The 26,191-nt window shown below is 47.8% G+C and overlaps 2 protein-coding genes across 10 annotated transcripts in view; one reads left to right on the top strand and one right to left on the bottom strand.

Annotated features, from left to right (window-relative positions):
• Positions 1 to 26,191, top strand: part of STRBP (spermatid perinuclear RNA binding protein) — a 159,226-nt gene that overhangs the window by 110,935 nt on the left and 22,100 nt on the right. For 4 of the 7 annotated variants that reach the window (XM_081847581.1, XM_081847580.1, XM_081847585.1 and 1 more), the window contains 2 exons: positions 404 to 454; positions 6,429 to 8,744. In XM_081847581.1, coding sequence (XP_081703707.1) covers positions 404 to 454; positions 6,429 to 6,523 — 146 coding nt within the window. In that variant the 3' untranslated portion in view covers positions 6,524 to 8,744. Of the gene's footprint in view, positions 1 to 403; positions 455 to 3,360; positions 3,876 to 6,428; positions 8,745 to 26,191 lie in introns of those variants that run through there. The other 3 variants (XM_081847584.1, XM_081847583.1, XM_081847582.1) reach the window with 2 other exon arrangements.
• RABGAP1 (RAB GTPase activating protein 1) overlaps positions 15,758 to 26,191 on the bottom strand; it is a 100,768-nt gene continuing 90,334 nt past the window's right edge. For all 3 annotated transcript variants that reach the window (XM_081847515.1, XM_081847514.1, XM_081847516.1), the window contains 9 exons: positions 25,447 to 25,488; positions 24,336 to 24,464; positions 22,610 to 22,702; positions 21,889 to 21,999; positions 20,207 to 20,311; positions 19,667 to 19,750; positions 19,213 to 19,284; positions 17,995 to 18,192; positions 15,758 to 17,708 (listed from right to left, as the gene is read on the bottom strand). In XM_081847515.1, coding sequence (XP_081703641.1) covers positions 17,586 to 17,708; positions 17,995 to 18,192; positions 19,213 to 19,284; positions 19,667 to 19,750; positions 20,207 to 20,311; positions 21,889 to 21,999; positions 22,610 to 22,702; positions 24,336 to 24,464; positions 25,447 to 25,488 — 957 coding nt within the window. In that variant the 3' untranslated portion in view covers positions 15,758 to 17,585. The remainder of the gene's footprint in view (positions 17,709 to 17,994; positions 18,193 to 19,212; positions 19,285 to 19,666; positions 19,751 to 20,206; positions 20,312 to 21,888; positions 22,000 to 22,609; positions 22,703 to 24,335; positions 24,465 to 25,446; positions 25,489 to 26,191) is intronic.

Genomic DNA, 26,191 nt, shown 5'->3' with positions numbered 1-26,191 from the left:
CATCTCTTTTTTTGTTAAAAAGGGGTGGCATTTACTGTAACAATTTCATGGTGAGGACCAGTACCTATTTTTCTAGAGAAAAAGCACTGGTTATGAGTCTGCACATTTGCATTTTTGTCAAGGCGTTTGTTTAAAAACAGAAGGGTTTCCCACCCAGATTCTCTGCCATAAGTTTTTGGAATTGTTTTAGCTGCCTTGGGGCTCAGTTTAAGGTAGGGTGTCAGTAGTCTAAACTGCCCCACTCAACTTCCGGGCAGGGAATGCTTTTCCTTTAGATACTCGAGTTTCCTTGAGTGTGTAAATGCCTGAAGGCTTCTTCTGAGGTCCCCTTCAAGTATCTGCTTCTTCTCAACACTCTGCCATGACAAATCAGTTTTGCCCCCTCCATGTGTTTCTGTTGCAGGCTATGGGGCACCCTATGGATACAGCACAGCTACTGCCGCACCAGCTTACGGTATGTACAGCCTCTTCCTTACGTGACCCCACAGGCCATGTTGTATGTATGTACAGTATTTATTATCTCATGGGGCGCGAGCCAAAGGCTTCTGGGAGCGGCCTGGGAGGAATCATTGGCTCCCCAGCAACGTTGATAAACCGCAGCACCTCATTTTGTCTCTCTGGAAGGCTGTTGGCCCCTGCCGTGTCTCTTGTTCTGGTTGGAGTAGCTTCCTCCTTCCTCCTCCTGCTTCTGCCTGACTGTGGAAGGGTTGCTTGTTCTAACTGCCTGTTCTCCTTTCATACCAGAACTTGAACCTCTCTTTCCCCTGCCTGAGTAGCTCTCCTACCTTCTTACAGCCATCTCGTACTCCATTCAAAGGAACCCGAAGGGCCAATGCTCGATTGACTTGAACCGCCCAACTCTCCCCCAAAATGGCTGGCTTATTGGTGGCTGTACAGCTTTCTTGGGTCCTCTTTGCAATCTGCAGCGAACCAGTTCTTTGTCACTGCTCTATTTTTGGGGACACACAGACACAGTGTTGAAGCCACACAGTCCTGGGTCCCTTTCATGTTAACAGAGTCATAGTTGTTGTGGTGGTTAAGTTCACACACCTGAGGCTGTGCACCCCTTCTTCTCCTCAACTGGGCTTGGCGAGAGGCAGCGGTCCACAGCGACAGATCTCATATTGAGCAACAATAGCTGCAATGGCTGTTAATTGAGCAAGGTAATGTGTGAACTCTTCCTCCTACAGGATTGTGTGAGCAAGTCCAACTGGCTCTGCTTACTCTCCTGCCCACAAACAAACAAAAAACTAGGCAGTGCCACTTGGTGTGCTGAGCAAAAGACCCTCAACACTCCTTCCTCCGAAAGTGTGTAGTTCTCCCCCCCCCCAATGCTGGGCCCCACCCAGCAACAACAACAACCTTGTCTTGTTTAATTGGGGGAAAAACCCCTGGCTCTTTGGATTACTTTGAATGTAGTTTTATGCAGCAATGAGAGCAAAGCCCATTGGAGTCAGCGATACGGTCCGGATCCTGTGGAATCCCAACTGCCCCCCTTCCCTGAATCATTTGCTGTGACACATTCTTCCATTGAAGGAGTCAGAAGCTTTTGTTGTTTTGAGGATACATCCTTCCCAGGTGCTGTTTGCCTGCACCATTTCCTGCAACTCAGGTTCCTGCAGGTTTGAACACTGCATTCTTAAGACTGCTTTTGGCAAAGTGGAGAGGGGCAGCCAGTTAGGGGTTTTGGAAACTCAAGTCACAGCCAGCTCTTCCAACCATTCCTTGTACATTTAAAAGCAGGCAGAACAAGAGGAGTTTGAGGGAATGTGGAAGCCCTGCTCTCTTCCAATATATGGAGATGGAGCACTCTTGGTCTCTGTTGCACCAGAGGGCAAAACCAAAACGGGTGGAAATGGAAGCCATTCTTCAGTTCAGCATTAGGGGGGAATCCTAACCATCTAATCTAGCTATCGATCAGGGATTCTTTAGCTGTGATTCCTGCTTTGGGCTAGAAGACCGTTGGGGGGGCCCCTCCCAACTCGGCAGTTCTGTAGTTCTATATTCCTAGCGGCAAGAGCTGTTCCAGAGCCCAAAGGGGGCAGCCACAGAGAAGGCCTTTCCCCACATCCACAGCTCAGAGGTTGGGTGAGAGGCAAAGGAGAGCTTCTGCAGCTGATATTAATGTTTTGCTCTTTTAGTCCCTTCCCTTAAGACACTGGGCTCTCACCTCAGAGTGGAGAAATGGGAGCTGCCTTAGTGGAGTTTTGGAGAAAAGGCTGAGAGTGCCACAGTGTTCGTGCCTCTCTCTCTCATCATAGCTCTGGAAAGTTGGGCAGAAATTCAGGAGGGGGGGCGGCTGAGGTAATTGGCCACCTAAAATTGTGTCGTTCTCTGCCCCTTTCCCTCTCCCTCACACCTTACACCGCCCATCGCTGACTCCCAGCATCTTGCGTGGAGAAATGCTGCCCTCATTCTCTGCATAAAGGATCCTCACTACTCTTTTTTGGAAATGTCTGACTGCTTGGTTGTGGTGCTGAGTCTGGGGACAGAAGCGCTGCTCCTGGCTGTAAGGTTCCCACCAACCCACCCACCCACCTTCCCCCATTTTTTCTTCTCTTTCCCTTTCTCTCTCTCTCTCTCTCTCTCTCTGCCTCTGTGAAGCTGTTTGCATGTTGGGAAAGTTTCCCTGACCATCTCGATCTTCTTGGAATAACTGCTGTTGCTGCTTTCTGATTTCTGAAAAGAAACATGTAGATGAAAAGACCCAGGGCCCTTCAAACAGGAAAACACTTGTTGTTTTACTCTCTTTTTTCCCTCCCCCAACAAAACAAAACAAGCATCTGCAACAGACTCTTAGTGAGGCCACAAGAATGTTAAATTAGGCAGAGAGAGACCTGGTTGTATTTTTCCAGCCCCTTTCCCCCGCCTAAGAGGACAAACTCCCACAAATTTTTTGTCTGAGCTGCATTTCTTCTTTCTGCTTTGAGGCCTTCCTTCTGCAGAGGGAGGGGTGCGAGTGCCCCAGTGGGACAGCTTTTGGATGTGCTTCCCTTCCACACACGTATCAGGGTGTTGATACGGTATTTGCCACCATAGCAGGCTTGTGAAACAAACTCCAGCCAAAGTTCTAGCTGAATCTCTCCTTTTAAAAAAAACCAACAACAACAAAACTAGTTGCAGGCCCCTAACGAACCACGTCCTGTTCCTTGTCTGCTCTGGTCTGCTTTGGGAGGGAGTTGACTTCAGGGGAGGGTGACCTTTTCCCCCCAACATACTGGCTGCTTTGACCTTGGGTAGCCACCAGGAGGCCAAATTAGGAAAGCTTCCTCTTGTCTCAATTAAGCAAGCAAACAAACAACTTGCCTTTTTCCAATGGTTAGACTTACCTGGAGTCCTCTTGGTTTCTTCTCTTTTTAGGTTTGCCCAAGAGAATGCTTCTGTTGCCAGTTATGAAACTTCCCACCTACCCAATGCCCCATTATTCCTTCTTTTAGCAAATGGCAGAAACCAGTCCCCTCTGGCTGACTGACCACTGCAGTACAGTACAGAATGCTAGAAGTAAAAGTGATACAGGCAGATTGACAGGACGTCCTGCCTGCTTTTAATCCTGGTTTTCTTTGAATGCATACTTGAGCAAAAACCATTTGTAAAGAAGCATCTTTTCCTACTTTTTTATTTTAAGAAAATGCAAATTTAGTTCTCTAAAAACTTGAAGCAAGCAAACAATGGTCTGTGAAAATGGTTACCTCATTTTTTTTCCAAAATAACTTATACTAGCCTTCTGTTATAGGGAATAAACTTAGATGCTTAAAATCATTGTTTTTAAGTGAAGTACCCAAATTATGTAAAACTTTAAAAAAAAAACTTGTGAAGGATGTATAGAGTATAAGACGCTGATCACAAAAGAATAATAAAACCAGTTCTTGTTGTAATGGAGAGTTTTCGCCTGTTTTCTAACACAGGGCCATGGCCTCCGTGTGCCTGTCACCTTTAGACCTTTGGATATGTGGTGTAACTGCTTTTCTAAAAAAACATACTCTCTGCACTAAAAATAAAATAAAAGAAGAAGACCCACCCCCTGAAAAGCTTGTTTAGCTTTGTAAATACCAAGTCATGTAATCCAGTAGAATATGGGCTCAATTACTGCTTCAGAGAGAAAGCTTTGAATGAATTCCATGTGAAGGTTTTGTGAGGTCCTTCCTAGGATATACCACCCCAGGTCTTGGAAGGACTTCATATCTCTCTAGCACTTACAGCGATAATGTGGGCTATGTCTATGTGCGACAGATTGCTCATGCTCTGGTGCAATCTGCTGTTAATTTAGGGGGGTTACCTGGACACTTTTGATCCAGAATATGCTCTCTTCCTGTGTTAGGATTCATTTTGCTACTTTGGGAACCAGAGATGGTGACTATAGAGAAGTTTCAAATGTCCTCTTCCCCTGCCCCTCAAATTTCAAATGAGTCAGGCATATCAAATAATCCAAATTGAGAAAGTTCTCAGACCATAAATGAGAGCGTTGGAATATAATAAAAGTCCAGTAGTTAGATCTATTGGAGTTAAATGCTCCAATAGTTAGATCCTTTAATTCCAAAGTCTGCTCCTCCAATCACCCCCCACCTTTAAAAAAAAGAAACCAACCTCAAATAAATGAGCCCAACTCACGGATGTTCTTGTGGCCTCCTTCGCTCAGTCTGGGATCTTGTAGCTCATTGGTGCGAATTTTTTTGCCCCCTTTTTCAGAGCTAAAACCAAGGCCTATCCTTTTCCCATCCCTCCCACCCACAACCTTGTACAATTCTAAGAATCTGAAGCAGCAACACGGTCCCCATGAAAACTTGCTACCTTAATTGTTCTGGTCTCGTCCAGTGCTGCTGTGGAAAGTTAGCCGTTTCAGCCATAGGCCAGTATCTGCCCTTTTCTTTTAACATTCGAGCATTGAAAGCAAAAGCGGCGATTTGCTGGGTCATGTGCCATGGGTTTGTCTGTGCACATACCTGCTTCGCTTTGAGATCCAGGAGACTGTTCTCGAGAAAGACTTGTGTGTGGTTATGTGGGGGCTCTTCACTCTTTTGCACTAGGGGACTTAGCTAAGGGAACTGCTATTAAGGCATCACCCCCACAAAAAACGTAAGTGTTCCTCTTGCTCTCTTCTTTTCAAACGTCACCCATTTGTGGCTCACCTTTTTTATGATGGTTTTGTGCTGCCCAGAGGAGGCCTTTATATACTCTGCTCTCCTCCAGGTGTACTTGGACAGGGGCAAGGTGGGTCTTGGTCAATGTGTGGTGGGGTGTGTGTGTGTGGAAAGGAGGTTGAGTTGTGGGGTCTCTAAACCTCCATGGAGGAAGAGCTCTATCCTTACGATGCCTTCTTCAGGGGCAGAGTATATAAACAAGCAGCTTTCTTTGGGGTTAACCACACTTGTGGTTTTGGGAAAAGGTGGCAGTGGAAAGTGAGCACCTAAGTATTTGTGCTTCTTTGGAATGTGATTTTTCCGTCCTCCACAGCTGTTTCCACTTTGTCCTCTGGCTTTTTGGTTCAGTGGCGGTGGTGCTTTAAAGGCTGTCTTGGATGGGCAGGCATCAAGTCTGCTGTTCGTCTTCCCTTGCATCTGTGTACAGGGATTGCTATTTTTAATGCGGGGGGGGGGAGGTTGGGAATGGGACTGAGGCTTGGGGTGCCTTCAGATCGAGAACAGTATTGATAAAACCATTGACTGTCTTGCTGGCCTATGGATGAAAGGAAGACCATCACTGAGCTTGGAAAAGCATGGCAGATAAGACTTACCAAACAAAGAGATTTGTTTCCGTGCAAATTGGCAGCTTGATAAATTTCGAGGGTTGGGGGTGTTTTCTGGTGTGTGTTTTTGTTTTGGTTAATGCCATGAAATTCTCCCAACCCACACTAAAAACCTTTCAAGCACAAATCTTGCTGACTTTATTGAGGATTCGCTTTCCAGAGAGATCCTCTCCCTGGTCAGTTGTGACAGCTCTCTGTGGGTGCTATGCTCTTTTCCAACTTGATGGCAAAATCATTTCCAATAATTGATATGAAGTCATTTCCCCTGCCCTCTCCTCTCCATTTATTTTTTTGTCATGTCGGGAGTTACTAACCACGTCTGTAAACCTGCCCTTTTGCTGCGTATTTTACATTTCTCTGCTTTACTTGAAAATCCTAATAAGCTATCGGTTCCTTATTTTTTATATGCCGACAAATATATGAAAGGGGGGGGGGAGCAGGTAACTGTTAACTTTTTTTTTAGAGGTTGCTAATATAGGATGGTTCCATATATTTTTTTATTTACCTAAAAAAAACCCGCCTACCCCAAAAAGGTATCAAAAAAATGTGCCCATTTTGCAATGAAAATCCCACTTACAGCTTGAAAGAGCAGAGAAATTTAAGCGGCGCTCGCTACTTTTCCCTTTTCTTTAATTAACCTGCGATTTCTCTTCCTCTTGCTTCTCTGCTCTTCTCTCTGCTGTAGGTGGCTTTTTCATTGACGGCCCTTATTGCCAACCTCTCGACATGGCTCCTTTTATCATTCACTTGGGCCCTCAAGATTTCTTCTCTGACTTCTAGAGCAAACAGGTTATGCGGTTCGGAAAAAGGTGCTTTTTTCCCCTCCAACAAACGGTTTTTAAAAGCAAGACTTGGAAGGAGGGAGCGGGGCGGGGCAGCCTTCAGCAATCAGATTTGGGACTCTCTAGTTTTCTCTTTCAGGGAAAAGAAAAGAAAAAAGCTCGTTTATATTTTTTTTAATTCTCAACTTTCCTGAACACCCAAAAAGCAATACAACCCACCCCGGCTCTTAAAACCACAGCAATAGATGTACAAAAAGAATGTCATTTGGCTACTTCTGCATTTCACCAAGAAAGGAACCCCCCCCCCCCCGTCGAAAAGAGGATTGGGGCTTTCCTTGCATTCTGAGCACTGGCCTAGCTGCTCCGGTCAAATTGTTGGCACTCCAGTTTGGGTTTTTGAATTTGAGCAATGGGAGGGAACACTTTCTCTCTCTCTCTCTCTCTCTCCACTCCCCCCACCCACCTGCCCGCCCCCTGGATTGCAGCAATGGGGTGGGAAGTTTCCTGATTTCTAGATGGGGATTTGGGGGGGGGGAGTTAAGAAAGCTTCACTCCTAATGCACAACTTTGTGAAACTTATAGGCTCTTTCACCTGCAAATAAATGTGCCCCCACTGCTGCTGCTGCCCCCCTCTCCATTAGCATTTGCCCTATAAACCTCATGGCCTGAAGAATGCCATTGGAGGGTGCTGGGTCCATGGGGAACAAACAAATTCCTTAGGGAGGAATCCAGCCAAATTGCTAGCAAGAGAGTGCAGAACCTTTGGCTTCAGATTATAGCTCAGCAGTGGATCTTCTGTGTGGCTTTGGTTAAGAGCCAGCCCTTTCCTATAAAATGGGAGCAATAAGCCTACCTTGCAAATCCCCCCCCCCTGCAAGGACAGGTGTATCACTTATATTATCAATGCAGCCAATCCTCAAGGCCTGTTGGAATTTTTTTTTGGGGGGGGGTCGGGGGCAAGAGCAGCCCTCTTATTCCAGCAGAGCTTGTGAGGGATGAGCCCCGCAGGCTGTGTCCTGGGGGGTATATCTCCATAGCAAGTGAATCCTTTCTATACCTGCTTCTCAGGAGGTTTAACAGAAATCACGCTTCCAGCCATTCTGGACTTCTGTTTATAAAGTTAGGCTTGAACTGTGGCTGGAAGAGGAATAGCACTTCTATTTATTGGCCTAGAGAATGTTTCTGTTACTTCCTTTTCAACCATGCTGCTGTTTCACTGCACCTTACTATTAATAGGCTTTCCTCTAGTTTTTTTCACTTGTGAAATGGAATGTAAATATCCAGGGAGGATTTTCTTCTCTTTTTTTACATATTTATTTCTTTGGTTAAATACCAATTTAAGTTGTGTTTTAGTGTCCTGCTCAAGGAATTGACCGTAAGGAAAATATTATTTGTGTTTTGTCTTAAGACACCATTAGCACTGAGGCAGGCACATTCAGAGGACTCCTTAGTGGAAGAGTGCCTGCTTTGCATGCAGAACGTCCCAGCTGAATCCCCATGGCATCTCCACATGGGAACCCTGCAGAGCCCCTGTCAATCAGCGTAGGAGCTGGGTGGACCCCAACAGGGCGACCTGGTTCCTAACACACTTCTGAGCAGGTGGTTCAATTACTGTTGTCCTCACTGAAAAATCCTGATCAGCCCTCAATTTAGAGCTCTCTCTTTCTCTCTTTTGTGTTCCATCTGAATGACCTAAAAGCAGTGCAGCTGGACCAGAGAGTATCCTGGTTTGTGTCTGGGTGGGGAATCTGTGGTTGGTGGCTGAAGACAGCTGGAGTCCCCAGTTTCCCCACTCTCTTAGTCCAGAGCCCTCCTTGACAGTGGCCTGTGCTGGTGGCAGCCCTGGTCCCCAGCACCCAGTAATTTAGCATTGGGTGACCTCTAGACGGTTCTGTTTTGGGCATCTGCAGTTATAATGATGAAAAAGGCTTACCTTCAGTCTGTGAGTCTGCCTGATTCCCCCCTTTCAAAGCAGCCTGTGCTGAAGCTGCCAAACTTTTTCTGGCACTGAATCCCCACCCATTTTAGATGCTGCAGTCCTTGAGGTGGGGGGGGGCTGGTGCTTCCACAGGCCATAACCCACCCCCCCTTTTCTGGGCTTGTGCTGAAACCACCACCCTCATTGCTGGCTTCTGAAGAACAGAAGAGGATGTCCCATAATAACTGTCATGAATAAGAAATGAATGTTTTCTTATCAATAATTAAATCTGATCACTTAACTGATGCTCTGATGTTTTTATTATTACTATTTAAAAAGAAACATTAGTCAGCAGAGAACATGTTTATAAATAGAGCAGATTAATTCCTGTGTGGGGGTGAAAGGGTGGCGTGGAGAATGAGTGTTTAACTCATAGGTTAATAAGGTTGGTGCTGGATGGGAACCTTTAATAAACTGTCCAAATGTCGCAGGAGGGCTCTGAAGCTGCTCTTGGGTTCAATTTTTAAAATGTTGCATACTGTGGCAGCAGAATCTAGAAAAGTGAAGTGGGAAGAAGACCCTGTGCTATAAGGGGAATTACCTCTTTATGTCTGCAACTTTGGATTTCTGGAACTGTCTCTTCACATCTAATGCCACTGACCTCCCCCATAAGACGGAGAAAAACCCCAAACCAGCCTGGCAAGCCTGAAGGCTGCCCACCTCAGCCTTAGGGACACACAGCCATTGCTTTTCCTCCCATTTGTTGATGGGGCATGGAGTCAGCTGTGGGGTATAGATCTCCTTTTGCACAGGCTTCCAATGCCACACCCCCAACACAAATACTCCTTTGTCCCTAGTGCCCAACACCAGTTACCTAGCAAAAATCTACCTCTACAGCCTTCATACAAGAATCATGCTACAAGCATGATTGTCACGCAGTGATGTGTCATGTTCTACCCCTCCCCCATCACAGGAAGTCTACCTTCTGCACCTCAATCCATGTTCTCCAGCTACAACATTCATAATTCAAGGCAGCACCACGGGGAAGGGCCTGCAACAGTTCCTACTTGAGGTAGGAACAGGTTTGGCTGGGGAAGAGACCTTCCAGAGGTGAGATGCAAGCCATGTGCAGAGATGCTCTGTAGGTGCTGCACCAGAGTCTATTCTCTGTTGCTCCAGAGGGAATGGGACCCAACTTCAAACTGCAAGGGAAAAACAGACTTTAGACTAAATGTTTGGCACTGGAACAGACTGTGCCTCAGAAGGCTGCTCTCCGTAGCTGGAGATTTTCAAGCAAGGGTTGAACAACTCCCTGTCCAGGACATGGTAACAGTGGGGGCTGGACTAGATAACCATCTGATACCCCCCCTCCCAACACTGATTCTAATTCATTCCTGCAGCTTGAAGAGATGCAGTCTAGGCTGGAACATTCAGTTGTGGACAAGTTACAAAACAAAAGCAAACACAAAAACAAACCCCAACAGCAGCAGCAAAAATAAATAAATCCATATTGCTATCACAAGGAGCTATAACCAGTGGTGAGTTTGGCAAGTGAACTTGGTGTGTGTGATAGGAAGCACAACACAAACCTCCTAAAGGCCAGGAGTTCAAAAACTGCAGCAATGCTTCTTTGGTGTTTAGGGGAGCTTCTGACCACACACAGCTTGGCTGCCTTCCTGGCGTTGCTCTGCCCTGCCACTTTGAGAGCTGTCAGCATCCATGCTGTAACCTTGGCCGGCCAGCTTCTGCTTGTAAGTCAGCCCAGGCTGGGAAACCATTAAGTTATTCATTTCCTCCAATGACTTCTGTGTGTGTTCTTTTTTTCTTTTATAAAAAAAGCCTGCTTCTCGTTCTCTCCTTCAAGCATCTGTGTCCCTACTCAATTTGAAACTATTATCACTATGCAAGAGCAATAAGGCGCACAACCCTATTGGTGGCAGAGGCTGTCCTTGCTTTATTGGGCGATGCAGGGCAGGCAATCAGCACACGCCCTTCTCCAGCAGGCCAGAGCCCCCTTGCAATTGAAAGAAGCAGTGGAGTCTGCCTGCCCTTGTTCTGTAGTTGTATAAGAGCAGGGACTGGCTGCTGGTCAACCCTACTTTGCTTTTTCTAGAAAAGGCAGACCCCATCTGGAGTCCTGTGTCCAGTTCTGGGCACCACAAATTAGGAAGGATACTGATAAGCTGGAACAGGTGCAGAGGAAGGCAGCCAAGATGATCAAGGGTCAGTTGAGAGAGTTGGGTATGTTCAGCCTGGAAAAGAGACTGAGAAGTGATATGAAAGCCTCCTTTGAATATCTGAAGGGCTGAAGGACTCTGCTCCAGAGGGTATGACCCAAACCAATGGATTTAAATGGCAAGAAAGGACATTCCTACTAAACATTAGGAAGAACTTCCTGAGGTTAAGCACTGTTCAACAGAGAAAATGACACCCCTAGATGGTGATGAGCTCTCATGGGAGGTGTTTAAGGAGTGGTTGGATCGCCCTATGTCAGGGATTTTTTGCTGCGAATCCTGCACTGCAGTGAATTGGACTAGATTACCCTGGGCTCCCTTCCATGACCTGAAAACAAGAGCTGGTTGCAAAAGATACAAAGTTAGACTTAAAGAATAGCATGAAAGAACTGAACTGAGGCACACAGACCTTTCAACACGAAAATCCAATCCTGGTTAGCTTTTTTCATTTCAGCAGAGGCAGTGGAAGACAGGAGTGCCTGGTGTGCTCTGGTCCATGGGGTCATGAAGAGTTGGACACGACTAAACAACAAATTTAAGTGGGGAAAGTTGCTTTGCTGTGCTTATTGTTAATTAGTTTGGAGTCCGAAGCCTTTGCTGTTCACACCATGGTCTACTGGTCGGTCTGGATCTGCTTTGTGCACATGCTTGGATCTGAAAAGTGTCCTCCATGGCAAAAAGACAGGCATATAACCACTATAGATTTTGCCTACTGAAAAGTTAGGAGTGCTTAACATTCACATTGCACTGGCCAGTGGGTAAATAAACCTGGACTGTACAGATCACTAAGCACAGGAGGGAGGATGAGAAAGTACAACCTGCCCAGGAGATGTGTTTGTCTGGTGGGCCAATTAAGTCTCAGTTGAGGAGGAGGGAAGCAGCTGCAGGTGAAGCCAGATAGCTATGGAGATCAGCAGAAGCTCTGTCCCAGACTGATCTTCAAAACCAGGTGCAGGTATCGAATTAATGGGACATGAAGCGTGAAAAACCCAACCATTATGGCAATAAATTAAGAGCCAGTAGAGACGGTTTATGACTTTGACCATTTCTGTACCACAGACAGGGTGTACTTAAGCCATGGCCTCAGGACACAGCTGGAAAAACAAACTCTGGTTTTACAAATGTTTACCAATTCCATTTGATATTAGGTATTTCACTAAGACTATTCCAAGGGGAACAGGCACCCAAGACAAGGGGAGTCACCGGCTCATTGGCCTAATCCATCTCACCTGCTCTCTTAATCTGGTCTCATGGCTCTCTCTCCAAGCCACATCCCTCACCGGTCCCTCTTCATAGCAAGCTGGCATTGCGGGAAAGGATTTCTGAGTAGTTCAGAATCGCTTTCCTCCCCTTTCTCAGCACACCAAAAGAAAATGAAGGCTATTGGTCATGACAGAATGGTATCTCCATAAAAGTATGTGCCACATTGTTTTTTTATATACAGGTCTTTTATGATAGCTACCTGGGTGGCCTGGAGCAAACATTTAGCATCACTGCCTACAACAGGTAAAGAGAGCAAATGGGGTAAAGAAGTCACTTGCTTTCAGTGATACAGTCAGGAAGACTTCCTGGGTCACCGGCAGCCTTAGCCATGATCTCAAACAGGTGCACTTATGGACCCTTGAAATAAGTGCTGGGAAAATTCTGTTAAGTAACTACCTGTTCTGCACACCACCATCTTATTCCAAAGCTGCTTATTAAGCAAGGGCCAATTTTCACAGCTTTTTCTCCTTTTTTCTGCGTGGCAAAGTCATACTTTACTTCAACTTCTCCTTCTGCCGGATTCCAGTGCTAAAAACACGCCCTGCAAGTACCTCCAGATTGTGACCCAAATCAAAACAGGTGTTTTGCAAGCCAAGGGGAACCAAATGAAAAAAAGTTTAAAAGCTCCACAGATGCATCTTTCTATTATGCTCCTAGTACTTATTGGCTAAATAAGGCGGTCACTGCAGAGTGCATTGCCTAAATCAGGGGTTGGGGTCCTTGAGTTGAGGGGCAGAATGCATCTCTCCAATCCTTCTTGTCTGGACTTTGGATCTCAGCCCAAGCCACACCTTTCCCTAGCCCACTTCACACCCAGAGTGGTTTTGCCTATTCTTGAACTGTGATGCCTCCCTCTTGTGTGAGTGGAGGACAGAGAGGGGTGTGTGCATGCGTGCAGAAACTACCCCACTGTGCAAAGTTAAAATTCAGATTTGTTGCTCCACTTACTTTCACCTTTGGCCCTACCTGCCACTGCATCCTTGCAATAAAAAGGATTCCCAGAGGGAGGAGGCAACTCTGTGGCCAGAGGTTTCAATGCATTAAGGTGCATGGTACAACAGGTGCCAGAAAGGCAGCTGGCTCTCCATACAGTCACCTCTCTGCACTAAAGGAACTTGAGACAAACTGAATAAAGAATTTGTAAGAGGGTTTTTTTTGGGGGGGGGGCAACCCTGCTGCACTGAATGAGCCATACTTCCTGAAAATTGATTACATGAAATGTATTGTTTCACACAAAAGAAGTCAGCAAGCAGTTTGTAGGGACAACATGCAATATACGTCATGAAACCCCACTCCCCCAGAAAAGTGGAACCCAGAGGAAAATAATGGTGGAGAACCTTTGGGCTCCCAGCCTTTGCACAGCGAAAATGATTCTGGAGCAGCAGCTGAGACCCCCCCCCCCACCGTGTGCCTGCTATGTCTGTGGGCTCCAGAGACAAGAGCCTCTAAGCAGGCTGTCCCCTCCCTGCCCACTATGGCAGGATCCCTGGGGGCTCCTAGCATCACACGCCTTCTGCTTCCTGACAGCAACATTGCCCCTTGAAATGCTCTGGTCAGGCAGGCCCCCTTTCTTCCTGCACAAGGCAGCCGCCTTGCCTGCCTCAAGGTGGCCTCCAAGCTATTCTTAGCTTTGTTAAATCCAAAAGGGGAGGAAGGAGAGACGGGCTCCTAAGCAATTAGCAACAAAGCAGAATCCTGCAGCACATCTCCCTTGCTAGGCAGCCTGGCAACACCTGTGTGTGCTTTGGCAGCTGCTGCAACTAGTGAGCGAACGTCAGCTTGCGGTTCAGGGTAATAATAGAAGTGTGAAAGGTAGAGGACCCCTGTACGGTGAAGTCCAGTCAAAGGCGACTATGGGGTGTGGTGCTCGCCTCACTTTTCAGGCCGAGGGAGCCGGTGTTTGTCCACAGCTTAGAACTGCAGAGGTGGATGGGACCCCGAGGGTCATCTAGCGCAACTTGCAGTGCAGGAATCACAGCTGGAGAATCCCTGGCAGATGGCCATCCGACTTCTGCTTAAAAACCTCCAGTGAAGGCGAGTCCACCACCTTCTGAGGCCCATCAATAAATGTACAGCCCACGAGCCGCACACAGGGCAGGAGGGGCTCAATTCCACGTTGAACCTGAATCTTCAAACGTGCACAGATTGACCATGGAACCCGATAATATCCATCCTTTGCAGCCAATTGTCTAACTGCTAGCCAAGGTACTACAAGCAGGCAGAAAAGTGGACCTTGGAAGCAGCTCAGAAAACACTCCTTCATCCATGGGCACAATTCAGCACCTGCTAAAGGACGGGGTGCAGCTCAGTGGTACAGCACTTGCCTGGCATGTAGAAGGTCCCAGTCCCTGGCAGCATTTCCAGGCGTGGGGGGGCAAAGAGTCCTGTCCTGATACCCTGGAAAGCCATTGCTGGTTTGCTGAGCTGGATGGCCCAATGGTCATACTCAGGGTAAGGCATCTTCCTGCAGTCCTATAGACCAGGGATGCCCAACAGGTTGATCGCAATCCACTGGGAGGTTTTGGTAGATCATGGTCGATCGCTGGGTCCCTTCCCTTAGTGTTTGAAAAATAGAATCTGCCCCGCCCCCTCACCCTGCCTACCATTGTTGATCTGCAGAACGGAAGACGGAGTAGTTTACTCAGTGAGGCTGTTTGTTTCCCCAGTGAACTGTTGTTGAGTGACTGCCCCTCCCCAATGGGGGCTTTCCTCCTCCCTAAAAAAAGCTCAATAACATTGCCCTGTACTCCCCAAAAAGGCGGCTTTTTTCCCAAAAAAAGATCAACCACTGAAAACTGAACCCCAGCTTTCAATTCTGTAAGTAGATCGCAGCTCTTGGGAGTTGGCCACCCCTGTTATAGACCAACAAGTTAACAGATGACAATTAGCAATTTCCTGTAATATATCCACAATGGCGCTCAGAGATGTCTTGTGAAGTTCCCCACTTGTCAGGGTAAACATTCAGCAGTTGAACTTCCCAAGTGACTCTCTTAGCGGTCCTCCTCTCTGAAATGGGTTCAAATTGCAACCAAGGATTAAAGTGCAGAGTTTCAAGTGCTCGCTCAGCTACAAAGCTCACCAGCTAAATTCTGATGCAGTCACCAGACCTTCAGCAGAGCCACTGTCTAGGTGAGGATGAAGGGAGAGGAGAACAGTACTGTGTCCTGTAGGCCAAGCAGCGCTGGAGAACATTTTAACCAATGTTATTTTAGTCAATAACTAACCAAGACACAGACACAGCAAGCCATGTATCCAAAAGTGTGTTTCCCAGGGCTAAGGAAAGTGGGAACTTTCAGCACAGGTGTTCAAAGGTGCTTCCCATGCCAAGAGCCTGAGGCCATTTTAGGCTTAGGCACACAGACACGCTATCTCTCTCTCTCTCTCTCTCTCTCACACACACACACACACAGCTCATGGCCCCATCCAGCAGGGCTTCCTATGTGAAACAAGGAGGGAGCTTCCATGCAAGCGAAGTGCTGTGGGTCAGTGCAGGGGGGCTTTTAATGGATGTGTTTCCTGTGAGTGATGTTCTTCCCACATCAGAACACAGCTGGGACGCTGGAGAGGGTGGGTTCCAGGAACCAAGAAGGCCAAAGCTCAGCAGCAGAGCACCTGCTTTGTGTGCAGAAGGCGCTGGCCTCAATCCCTACACGTAAAGCACAGGAAGGTGCTCTTGTCTGAAACGCTGGAGTGCTGCTGCTCTGAGCATAGAAGGCTGCTTCCTAATGCCCCAACCTTTTCTTAACTTGCTTACTGCCCCAGCAGAGACAAATTGAGCAGATGACATTCCCATTAAAAGTGAAAGACAACAAGAAAATAGTAATACAATTTTACTAGTTTATATATCAATTCAAAGATCTATACTCTGCAAACTACTCTTCTACTACAATGTCCACACATCTATTAATGATGGAGTTACAGTTATTTTTTGGTATTATTAAAACAATACGAGATATTCATGTACACAGTTTTAAGGGGAAGAGAAATTATGAACTCCTGGGCACCGCAAGGTCTTTTTGCCTCTGGTAGTCTCAGGCTGCATTAGCTAGCATTAGTCTGGTCAACAACAACAAAAAATAATAACGTAGAAATACAAATTATCTTTATATACAAACCAGTGCCTCTTATTGTAACCAGCTTATACTCAAAACACGCTGCACACAAGAAAAGTTTATCCGCTGATACAATAGCTATTTCATTTCAGCGTAGCACAAACCAGTATAAATTAAAAAAGAAGAAATTACAAAGGTGCAAAACCTCCATTCTACAGCTTTTCTGGTGAGACGTTTTGGGGTAGTCTAAGCGCTCAGAAATCCAAGCAGACCTAGGACCTACCGGTGTAGTTACAGGAAGCGTGGAGAGAAAGGGAAGGGATGGTGGCAGCGGGAATGGTGCACACGAACAAGGAAAACCCAGTCGGCCATCGGAGCCACGAATCGCCTCTGCCTGGGAGAGGCCCATGCAAAGATGGCGAAACATTGCACACAGCAACAGCGCAGGCAGTGCAGTGATCCCTCCTTCCCTCTCCACCCCTTTATTTTGTGTTGCCCTCTTCCCATCCATGTGCAAAACCATAAAGGATAAAGGATAATAGCTCCCGCAGAGGCAGAGCAGCTCTCCAGAAAGTGCAAGGGAGGCTGGCTAAACAGACAGACAGTCTTAATGCTTTTTAAGTTAAACATACGAAGCTTCTGGTTCACAAATGGGCTGGATCCAAACTAAGCTAAGTAGTATCTGAAGATTCCACCCAAGTCAACGAGACAAAGTTAGGAGCGAGTTAAAAGCCTCGCAGACTTCATTAGGCCCAAGTTTAGCTTAACTCAGTCCAGAGGTCCTGCCCACTGAAATGATACAGGTATGTGTTATATATGGCTCTGGAAGATGAACCACGTGTGGAACGGACCACAGTAGAAGTTAAATAGCTCGGAGACAAGGAGGACTCCAATAGCGACAGGTACTTTGAAAAGACAATGATGACACTCCCCCTCCTCCAACCCACTTGCATAGAATTGATTAGTGACACAATAACTAAATGGTGGACAAAGGAGAGACACAGGGAGGTGTGTTCACACACTTGCGGGGGGGGGGGGGCGCGAACCTGCTCCAAAAGGTAACCATGCAAATGCTTCTTCCCCCCACCAACTCAGGCGGGGGGGGGGGTCTGGTCTCTGGCACTGGAGTAACTTCTTGGAAATAGTATTTTTTCCCTTTTGTTCTTTTAAAGAGTTATAACTGTAAAAAAAGAAGTTCTTGTATCTGTAAACTTAGTAAGTCCGAGGTTTTGGTAAATTCTCGTACCTGGGCCTGCGAAATGCCTCCAGCCAGACTGTAGAATGGAGTGTTTTTGTGTGTGTGTCCCCCCTCTCTGCCCCTCTGAAAAGAGCTTCCAGTCTACAGCTACACCCCCTGGTTAAATAATCAGTAGTATGAAGATCCTGCGCTGAGCCTCGCAGCGGTAGCCTCGCAGAGAGCTTGGGCCACTGACCTGCGGAAAGCCCCAACATGCGCTGTGTGTTTCTAGAGTCTATGTACATTCTGGTCCTCTCTCTCCCACATGGCAGCAGCATCGGCAACTGGCCGAGGCAGCAACGGAAGGCAGAAGGTGTCCCAAGGGGGAACGTGGGCCGCGGGAGGAGGCCGCCCCTTCAGCATGTCTCTTTCCCTTGAACGCCTGTCACTGTCTTTATGGAGCTCAGTGTTCGGTTGAACCAGGTCTTCCGGGAGGCCTGCACCTCATTCAGCGCCTGCCCCAAGTCATGCTCCAGATCCTGGAAGGCAACAGGAAAGGAGAGTCACATAACTCCCAATTTCTGTGCACACAACCACCCCCACCCCCTCCCCAACCTCACTTGAACAAACCTAAGCAGGGGGTACAAAATTCAATCCAACTCTACGTCGTCTTGTTTCCAGAAACCATTTTTTAAGAGAAGAACTTGGGAGTTTCCAGCTTAAGAATGGGGATTTCATTTTGGACACGGCCACTCACCCTTGTAGGAAGGCAGGGGCACTGGCTTGGTACACCACCCCATTCCCACTGCCCCCAATGTGACCTACCTGGATTTTACACTCTGCCTCCACCAGCTGCAGCTTGGTCTGGGCGAGCTCCAGCTCCATCTCCCGCAGCTGGTTCTTCAGCGCCTCCTTCTCCTCATCCGTGTCCTCCTCAGAGCCCTCCCGGGCAACGCTGGCCACCTTCACCCGCCCCTCCTTGTTGAAGAACTCCCGGCAGCGCTCACAGTCGTCAACCTTTTGCTGAAGCCAAGGAGATCAGGCCATGAGCTTCCCCACCCACAGGGGCAGGGTTCCCACTGCAGCCTGCAGCTGTGTGCCAACCTGGCCCTGGCACGCCCATAATTCCCCCCCCCCCAAAGCTAGCGGCAGGAGCTCGGGTCCAAAGCAGGAGTTTTGCCCAGAGGCAACCTTTAGTAGCCGACAGCTGATATGGACACCAAACTGATGCAGCTTTAAACTTAACTTAATGATCATGGGACTTTCTAACTTTCCTGCTTCTGGAATGACTCAATTGGGAAGGGGTAAATTGCCTGTGGGAGAGGAAAGCCACTCCAGATGCCAGTGCAGTTTCCCCAGTCCAAGAACTATTCCATCACACACACAAACACACCTTGATTCCCATATGGCTGGTATGGTTGTGGGGGTTAGAGTGTCAGGCTAGACCCTAGTCTAAATCGCCGTGCACCCATGAAGCTAACTGAGGTTACCATGGGTTAGTAGTCACTGCCTCTCAGCTGAAACTACCTCAAAGGGATGTTGTGAGGATAAAAGTTCAGGGTGTGGGAGAGAGAACAGTGTATGCTGCCTTGAGCTCGCGGGAGGAAAGGCAGGATGCAATTGCAATATGTAATTCAAGCTCCAAATTGCTCACACATTCAAAGAGGGGTAGGCATCCTGGGTCAGAAGGTCCCCAGGGAGATGAGAGGCTTCAGAGTCACCCTTTTCATATCAGGATGAGCACCATTGAAAAGCAACAGGGGTAACCTCCAACACATTATTATATGCTTTTAAGGAGGAATCCCAGAAATGGCCCAATCCTAAAATGGCACAGGGGTTGTTTCAAGAGGACGCCAAAAGAGCCTGTAGCAGCATGGATCAGGCCAAGGACCCCATATGGCTCAGCAACCAGATGCCCAAATACGAAGTCTGAAAGCAGGACCTGAGCACCACAGCCCTCGGCTCACATGTCCTCCAAGGGATTCAAGCTGCCTTCAGCCTAGTGCTAAACCCAACCAATGCCCTGGCAGAGGCACTCCTTACCCGAATCTTCTCAATCTCAGCTTTATTTGCTGTCTGCTGCTTCTCCAGTCTCTCGCTCAGTTGGGAGCAGATCTACCAAAACAGAGAAAGAACTTCAGTTGAGCCCATTCAAGTCCTTGGTCCTGGCTTCCCAAATGGCCAGCTAGAGGCCTTGAGGAAGTCGTGGTTAGGACTTGGCCAAAAGACAAGATATGAAGCGATATGTGCAGCCTTTGCAGAGAGAGATTCCATTTTACCCATTGTGGCCTCTCCTCTTCTGCTCATGCGCAAGGATGTTCCAACCCCCTGATCTAGGTGGAATACAACTCCCATCAGCCTCAGCTGAAGTCCATCACCCCCTGGAGGGCATCAGGGTGGAGCAGCCTTCATGAGGCCTTCTTGAGAGTTGCATCCATCTGCAGCAAGCAGAAGACTTCCCCTTGCAGCCAGCAACCTGCGAGACCCCTGCATTCACCTGCTTGTAGTCTCCAATGATGGAACTGTTCTTCTTGATCTCTGACTCCGCCTTGTCCAGTTCCCGGCGACACATCTCCTTCAGCTGCAAAAGAAAGACCAGGAGGGATCAGGGCTGGGCTAAAAAGCAAACAGCTCTCATTCTGCTTCCAAGCAAAGATGCATAGCAACTTTTCACATCTGAGTTGTATGTACCTTCCCCACCCACCCTCAAGCTGAAGGTCTTCCACATGGGCCCTCCTTCTGAAATATGTTTGGGGAGGGGATGGCAGCACCAAGGGACAGGCCTTTTTGGTGGTGCTGCCCTGAAAAACTCTAGAACCCTTTCCTGAAAGAGACTTGCACAGTGCCTGCTCTAAATGTCTTTTTGGCACAAGACCTTCCTCTCCCCCCAGGTATCGGGAATCCAGCTGGGTTTGGCAAGGGCAGAACCACAGAAAAGCCACCCAGAGAGGCTGCCGGACTTTAGAACCAGCGATTCTGCCCTTGCCCTGGTCTCCCTCCCACTGGCGTCCCCACCTCCTTGCCCCATGGCCCAAACCTGAGCCGACTCCTCCTCCAGCCGCCTCTTTTCATCTTCAGCATCTATCAGCTTCTGCTTGGTCATCAGCAGTTCCTTGTTCAAGGCATCCGCCTTCTCCTCTGCCTGGAACACAAAACGTGGGAGAGCCAAAATGTCACAGAGTCCATCTCCGGTCATGATTTATTTATTTATTTATTTATTTATTTATTTATTAATTAAAAAACATCCCTAGCAGAAAGCAGCAATTCTGCAAATAGCAAATAAACAGTTGTGAAGAAGTGGGTGTATACATGGGCAGGCACTTGAGATTTGAGGCTGGGCCTTGCACATTAAATTTAGAATAAAGACTTGGTAATATCTGAGACCATTCAGAAAGCAGCAAACCCACTCCGTATACAAAAGGGGGGGAGAGGCCGGGGTGGGGGGCATGTAAGCTGACACCCCACCAATACTGAAACAAGGGTTTGTGCTGAAGGCACTGCCTTTTCAACCAGGAATCCAGACAAAAGGAGAAGAAGAGCTTGATTGCTTTACAAGCACAGTGAGTGTCATTTCCAACATCTGCCTCTCCTGCTATTTTCCAAGATGAGGACCTCCCAGGGACAGGGTAGTGACACTGAGAAGGGATCCATCGTGCACATCAACACACACACACACACACACACACACACACCCAGTGTTTTCACCTGCCAGGTAACCTTCATTTGTTTCCTCCTCCCACAATATGTTCTGGGATTATGTGAATACAGAGAGGTTCAGAGGTCTTTTAAAATCAGTAAGTGCCAGAAGAAAAAGGCTGGCTAGGAGGAGCTGCACAGAACAAATCTTCCCCGTTTCTTCCTGAGTCAACTGCTCTCTGAAAAGATGACTTATCCACCGTCACTGTTTTGGGAACGTTCCTGCCTTGTCCTAACATGAGAACCTGGCTAAACCAAGTCGACTGGCGCCATTTTACATGACCCAATAGAGAGTGTATGGCTATTTGTGATAAGGCACAGGAAAGGCTGGGCAGGATTCAAAGACCTGCTGCCAAACTGGTAGAAAGTAAAAAGAAAAGAAGGAAGCCTGGATAGTTGCAAAAAAGGAAATGCTTTGCCTCATCAGAGCAGGCTTCCCCAACCAGGTGCCCAGAAGTCTTCAGCTGCTACAATTCCCATCAGCCGCAGCAAACATGGCCGTATTGCCTATGCTAACACAACGTGGTCAGAATCTCCTTTCTTGTCATTTCAATCCCCTGGTTCGGGTCCCACCTCCAGAGCAGGAGAAAACAAGCCTCCTCCATCTTCCATGGGACCTCCATGTTATCCTGTCACTTTTACCTTTACCTATCACATCTCTGTCTTCTACAGGCTAAATGTACCCAGCTCCCACAACTGTTTTGTCACACAGCAACCCACCCCAGGACACTCAGGCACAAGTGACTAGGGATAAAGCCAGTTTATGTTGGTCATGGGGCTCTGCTCTCGAGTCAACTGGGCTGAGAAGGTTGGAGGTAGGGAATGGATTCTCAAAGGGCAGAACCCAGGAAGCTGCCATAAGCCAAATCCCTATCTGGGGGACACCAGGAGTTGAACCCAAGACCTTCTGCATGGAAAGCAGATGCTCTGCCGCTGAGCTACAGGCCTTCACAAAAGACGGGCTCTGTCCTCAGGGGCACCGAGAGAGAATGGCGGCCAAATGGCAAGGCCTCTGGCCCTTACATTATCCAAGTCCTTCCTCAGGGCGATCTTGCTTGTCACCAGCTCGTGGGCCAGGTCATCATTCTCCTGCTCCAGCCTCATGTTCGCTTCCTGCAAGCGCCGGTTGTCTCGCTGGATCGAGGCAAAAAAGAGTCAAAAGATAGCAAGTTCCTGAATCAATGACTCATTAAGTGACCCCACCTCAGAAGACACTGGATTAAGTTCCTAGAAGGCTACCAATGCTTCACCCAAGGGTTGAGGGGCCTTGCTCCCCAAGATGCTTCCTTATTTTCAAGGCAGTAGCCCCAGCCTCTAGGTGCCCCCAAAGCAACTGCCCCCAGAGTGGTCACCCCAGAGGGTCTCCTCCACCCTAAACCCTGCAATTAACCATTCACTGTAGCTGCCTGGAACTTGGCATTGCAAGTAGGAGGATAAGGAGCTTATTTATGTCTTATTCGTGGAGGCCACCAACAGCTTGCCCACCAACAAAGACATGGGGTGGGTAAGCAGAAAGGAGACTGACTTTTGCAGACTGAATTACAAGGCTGGAATTAAATGCTGCATATAGCCAGCAGGGGCAGGACTTTTTCAGTGGTAGTGCCCCTGGTTATGGATTTGCCTTCTCAGAAAGGACTGCCTGAGACCATCCCTGCTCTGCGGTCCCTACACAAAACAACACTGAGACATGTGTGGTTATCTGGTCCAAGGCTGGCCCCCAACATGACAGAATAACATAAATTACCTCAAATCTTTCTATGGGGTCTTCCTGCTGAGCCTGCTGCTCTCTCATGGCATGGTACTCCCGTTCATATTTCTTCAGCTTCTTTTGGCTAATCTAGGGGTGGGCGAGAGAATCAAGAGCATCTCAGTCAAGACATGTGGAGAAGCTGTGCTTTTTGCTTCTTTTAACTCAAGATATCCGCTGGAGCCTTTTTATAAAAACAAAACGGAACTCTGATGATTTATTTGGCTGGGAGTCTCTTGCTTAGGAAGCTTACAGTTAGGCACCCTTCCAATTTACAGAGTTTGTCACTGGACACAGTAGGGAGGATAAATGAATTCTTATCAGTACATGTGTGGAGGAGTTGTGCATGTCGGGAGAGGGACAGAGACTGTGACTTCAGAAGAACAGTGCCCCGATCACATAACCCTTAGAGCGCCTCAAAGCATCTTCAGCAAATGTCACACACACACACACACACACACACACACACTGATCCAAGCTCCATGGAGAAGGTCTCCTCTTCCCTCGCTATTGCATCACAAACACAGACATTTTCCCCAGAACCACCTTTCCTGTTTTCACCTCAAGCGAGAGCTGGAACATATCATGGTTGGCTTCTCAATAAGGAGGGGGCTTGAGGCTGGGAGTGGGGCTCAGGTAGCATTTATTAACCTGTACATTTTAACTTGTGCTAAGTCCATATTTATTGTGGCACGGACTTTCTGGAGACCCCCTCTTTTATGCAATCTGGCAGTTTTTAAACATTCCCTGACACTTAAGAAAACACACCACCCAGTGCCCTGCTTTTCTAACTGCTGAAATGTTATCACACAAATCTAAAGCCTTGGATTTAATTTTTTGACTTGGATTAAGCAGTATATTTGCTCCGCAAAACAAACAGTGTGGTGTAGCAGAGTGTCTAACCAGGGTTCAAACCCCACTCGGCCATGGCCCTGGGCCGGTCACTGCCTCTCAGCCTAACCTACCTCACAGGAATGTTGTTTTGGGGATTAAATGAGATGGGGAGGAGCCACATATGCCACCTTGAGCTTCATGGAGAAAAGGTGGGAAGTAAATGCAGGAAGGGAAAGGGAAAAGTGAAGCAAACACACTCCAGCCTCTTATCCCTGTGAATGGGCAAGCCAGCTAGCAAACCTGGGGCTCCCACCTATCCTCCATCCCAATGCAATAAGGTTTATTTTGAGGCTGGCTGAAAGGCCAACCAGCTTGCCCTACAAAAAGGCAATTATCACTGTGAGAGATGAATGGAAAGAACAACAACAGCCAAGACTGTCAATCAGCAGGGGATGAGGAGCACGATTTGCAAAACCACCACCTTCTCCCCCACATCATCAGTCTCCAGACCAGCCTGGGGCTCTTCTCTAGATGTTCTGGACTACAGCTCCCATCAGCCCCAGTCCAGAACATCTGGAGGGCCCAGGCTGGTGCCAGAGGCTGCCCAGGAAGGATGCCAACAGTTTTGTTAAGGGATGTTGGAGCGGCATAAAACCTGTCCTCTTGCTCCCTCTACTGGCACTGATGCAGAAGCTCCACCAAGTCTTCCTCCCTCCACTTTACAGCAGCTATTTAACTGTCTGGAAAGTCTCCAGTCACAGCCAGAACAGGAGGCATCGCTGCTGGCAGTGCATGAGGGGCATATTCACCCTCCCACCCCCCTGAGTATTTCATAGCAAGGCTCCACTTAAATGCAACCCCGCAAGGGCCGGTGGTTCCACTCACATACCTTCATGCTGCAAGCCAACTCCATCAGCCTCTTGGCATTCTCCTCAGAGCGATATCGCTTGGGCAGCTGCACGCGGAAAAACTTCAGAGCACCCTCGAAGTCAGTCAGCAGCAAGTCGTCCCTAGTTGTCTGAGAAAGTGCAGAGAAAAAGGGTTTCTGGAAAATGAAATTGTATGGCACCCACATCCTGTAACTAAGAAAAGTGGTGGCAAAAGTAGATTCATTTCTTCCTTAGGGAAGAACTTGGAAATGATATTTAACTCCACTTTATTGAAAACACAACACAACACAACACAACACATTCCTGTTTTCCTGTGTGGCTGTCTGCAGCCCAGTTCCAGATCACAACCCCCCCCCCCCCCGCTGGCTGGGGCCAGTGAAGTTTGCGGTCCCATGCACCCTGAGGGCAGCACCTTGGTGCAGGCTGCTGTGGGGCAGGAATCCTTTGTGACGGAAGACAGGATGGAGGGAAGGCTAGTAAGGTTAAGGGACAGGATATCTGGATTGTCGCAGACAGTTTAAAACTGAAAGTTTTGACAATGGCAGGAAGTTCTGAAGCAAGAGCAACCTCCCTGCTCTCCTTATCCACCCACGCTGGTGGCAAAATGCAGGCACTGAGTGGGAGGAAAGCCTCATTCTGCTAGGTCCTTCCTAGCAAAGTACGGTTCATCCTTCCCCACCCCAGGGAAGACAAAGAGAGACAGACACTCCCGTCCAAGGTGGGCAGGAGGGAAGGTTGCTCACAGTCTGTCCCGACTTCCAGTGGGGAGTTATTGGATCCTGGCTCCTTCCTTCCTTCCTTTTTTCTTTTAAAAAAATAATGTCTATTTACCCCAGCTCTTTTTTCTACGTTGCAAACATGGCCCCATCGGTGGGGAGAGAGATGTTCAAGTGCCCCAAGGTGTTCAGCAAGAGCCCCACTGTAAAACTCACTCCACTGGAGCCAGCACCCACTAGTCATTCTCTTGCCAAGTTCTTTCTTTTAGACCCTGGTTTTAAAAATTGTAAGATAAATCTGCAGGACAACTTTAGGATTTCTACAGTGCAGACGTTCACTGCAGGGCTTTCGGCACAAATCATGTGAAGAGGAACAGAGGGGCTGGATACTCACTTTTAACAACCCAAGGGCAACATTGAATATAACACTGATGCCCTGCAGGGAAAAAAACAAGAAAGAAAAGCAAGTAGTGAGAGACAAAACCAACATTCGGAGCAGTCTCTGCCAAGTCTGTTCTGGACAAGAACTATCAGCCCCATAACCCATTCTGATTTATGGTCTGTTAAACAGATAGGTCTTTCTCTCTGCTCCAAAGCCTTGATATCCTCTACTAAGCGTCATCTTACTGCAGGGGGTGAGGATGCAAGCTAAATGTACCCAGAAGACTCAACAGCTCGTTGCTGCTGTACAGGTTCCTAGAACACAAGCTCCACCAGCAAGTCTGCATATATTTTTCTTGTAATTGTGGGCAGAGAAGAGAGAAAGAAGAGTGCCTAGACATTTGAACAACTAGATCATGGGATGCAGCTCCACCTGAAATGCTTTGATTTCAGGAAAGGGTTCCTATCCTTCATGGTTGAAAACGAAAAGCTGAAAATGGGCAGACAGTTCCTCGCAGCTCTGAAGAGACAGGCCAGAGCAAAGCTGATAGCTGCTATTTTCAGCAGGGTGCACCACTCTCCGCCCCATCACACACACACACACACACACACACACACACACACACACCGAGGAGCACAGACCCCAGCTGGGAAAGGAACAGAACGATCTCTCAGTAAAAGGGGGCACAACAGAACTGTGCCATTTTCCAAGGGGGAAAGTCCACTGAGAATTAATGAATGTTGCTAATTAGCAAGCG

Source organism: Podarcis erhardii, assembly GCF_964252035.2.
Source record: "Podarcis erhardii genome assembly, chromosome: Z".
NCBI lineage: Eukaryota > Metazoa > Chordata > Lepidosauria > Squamata > Lacertidae > Podarcis > Podarcis erhardii.
The sequence above is the reverse complement of the archived record's forward strand: the minus strand, read 5'-3'. Positions and strand labels throughout refer to the sequence as shown.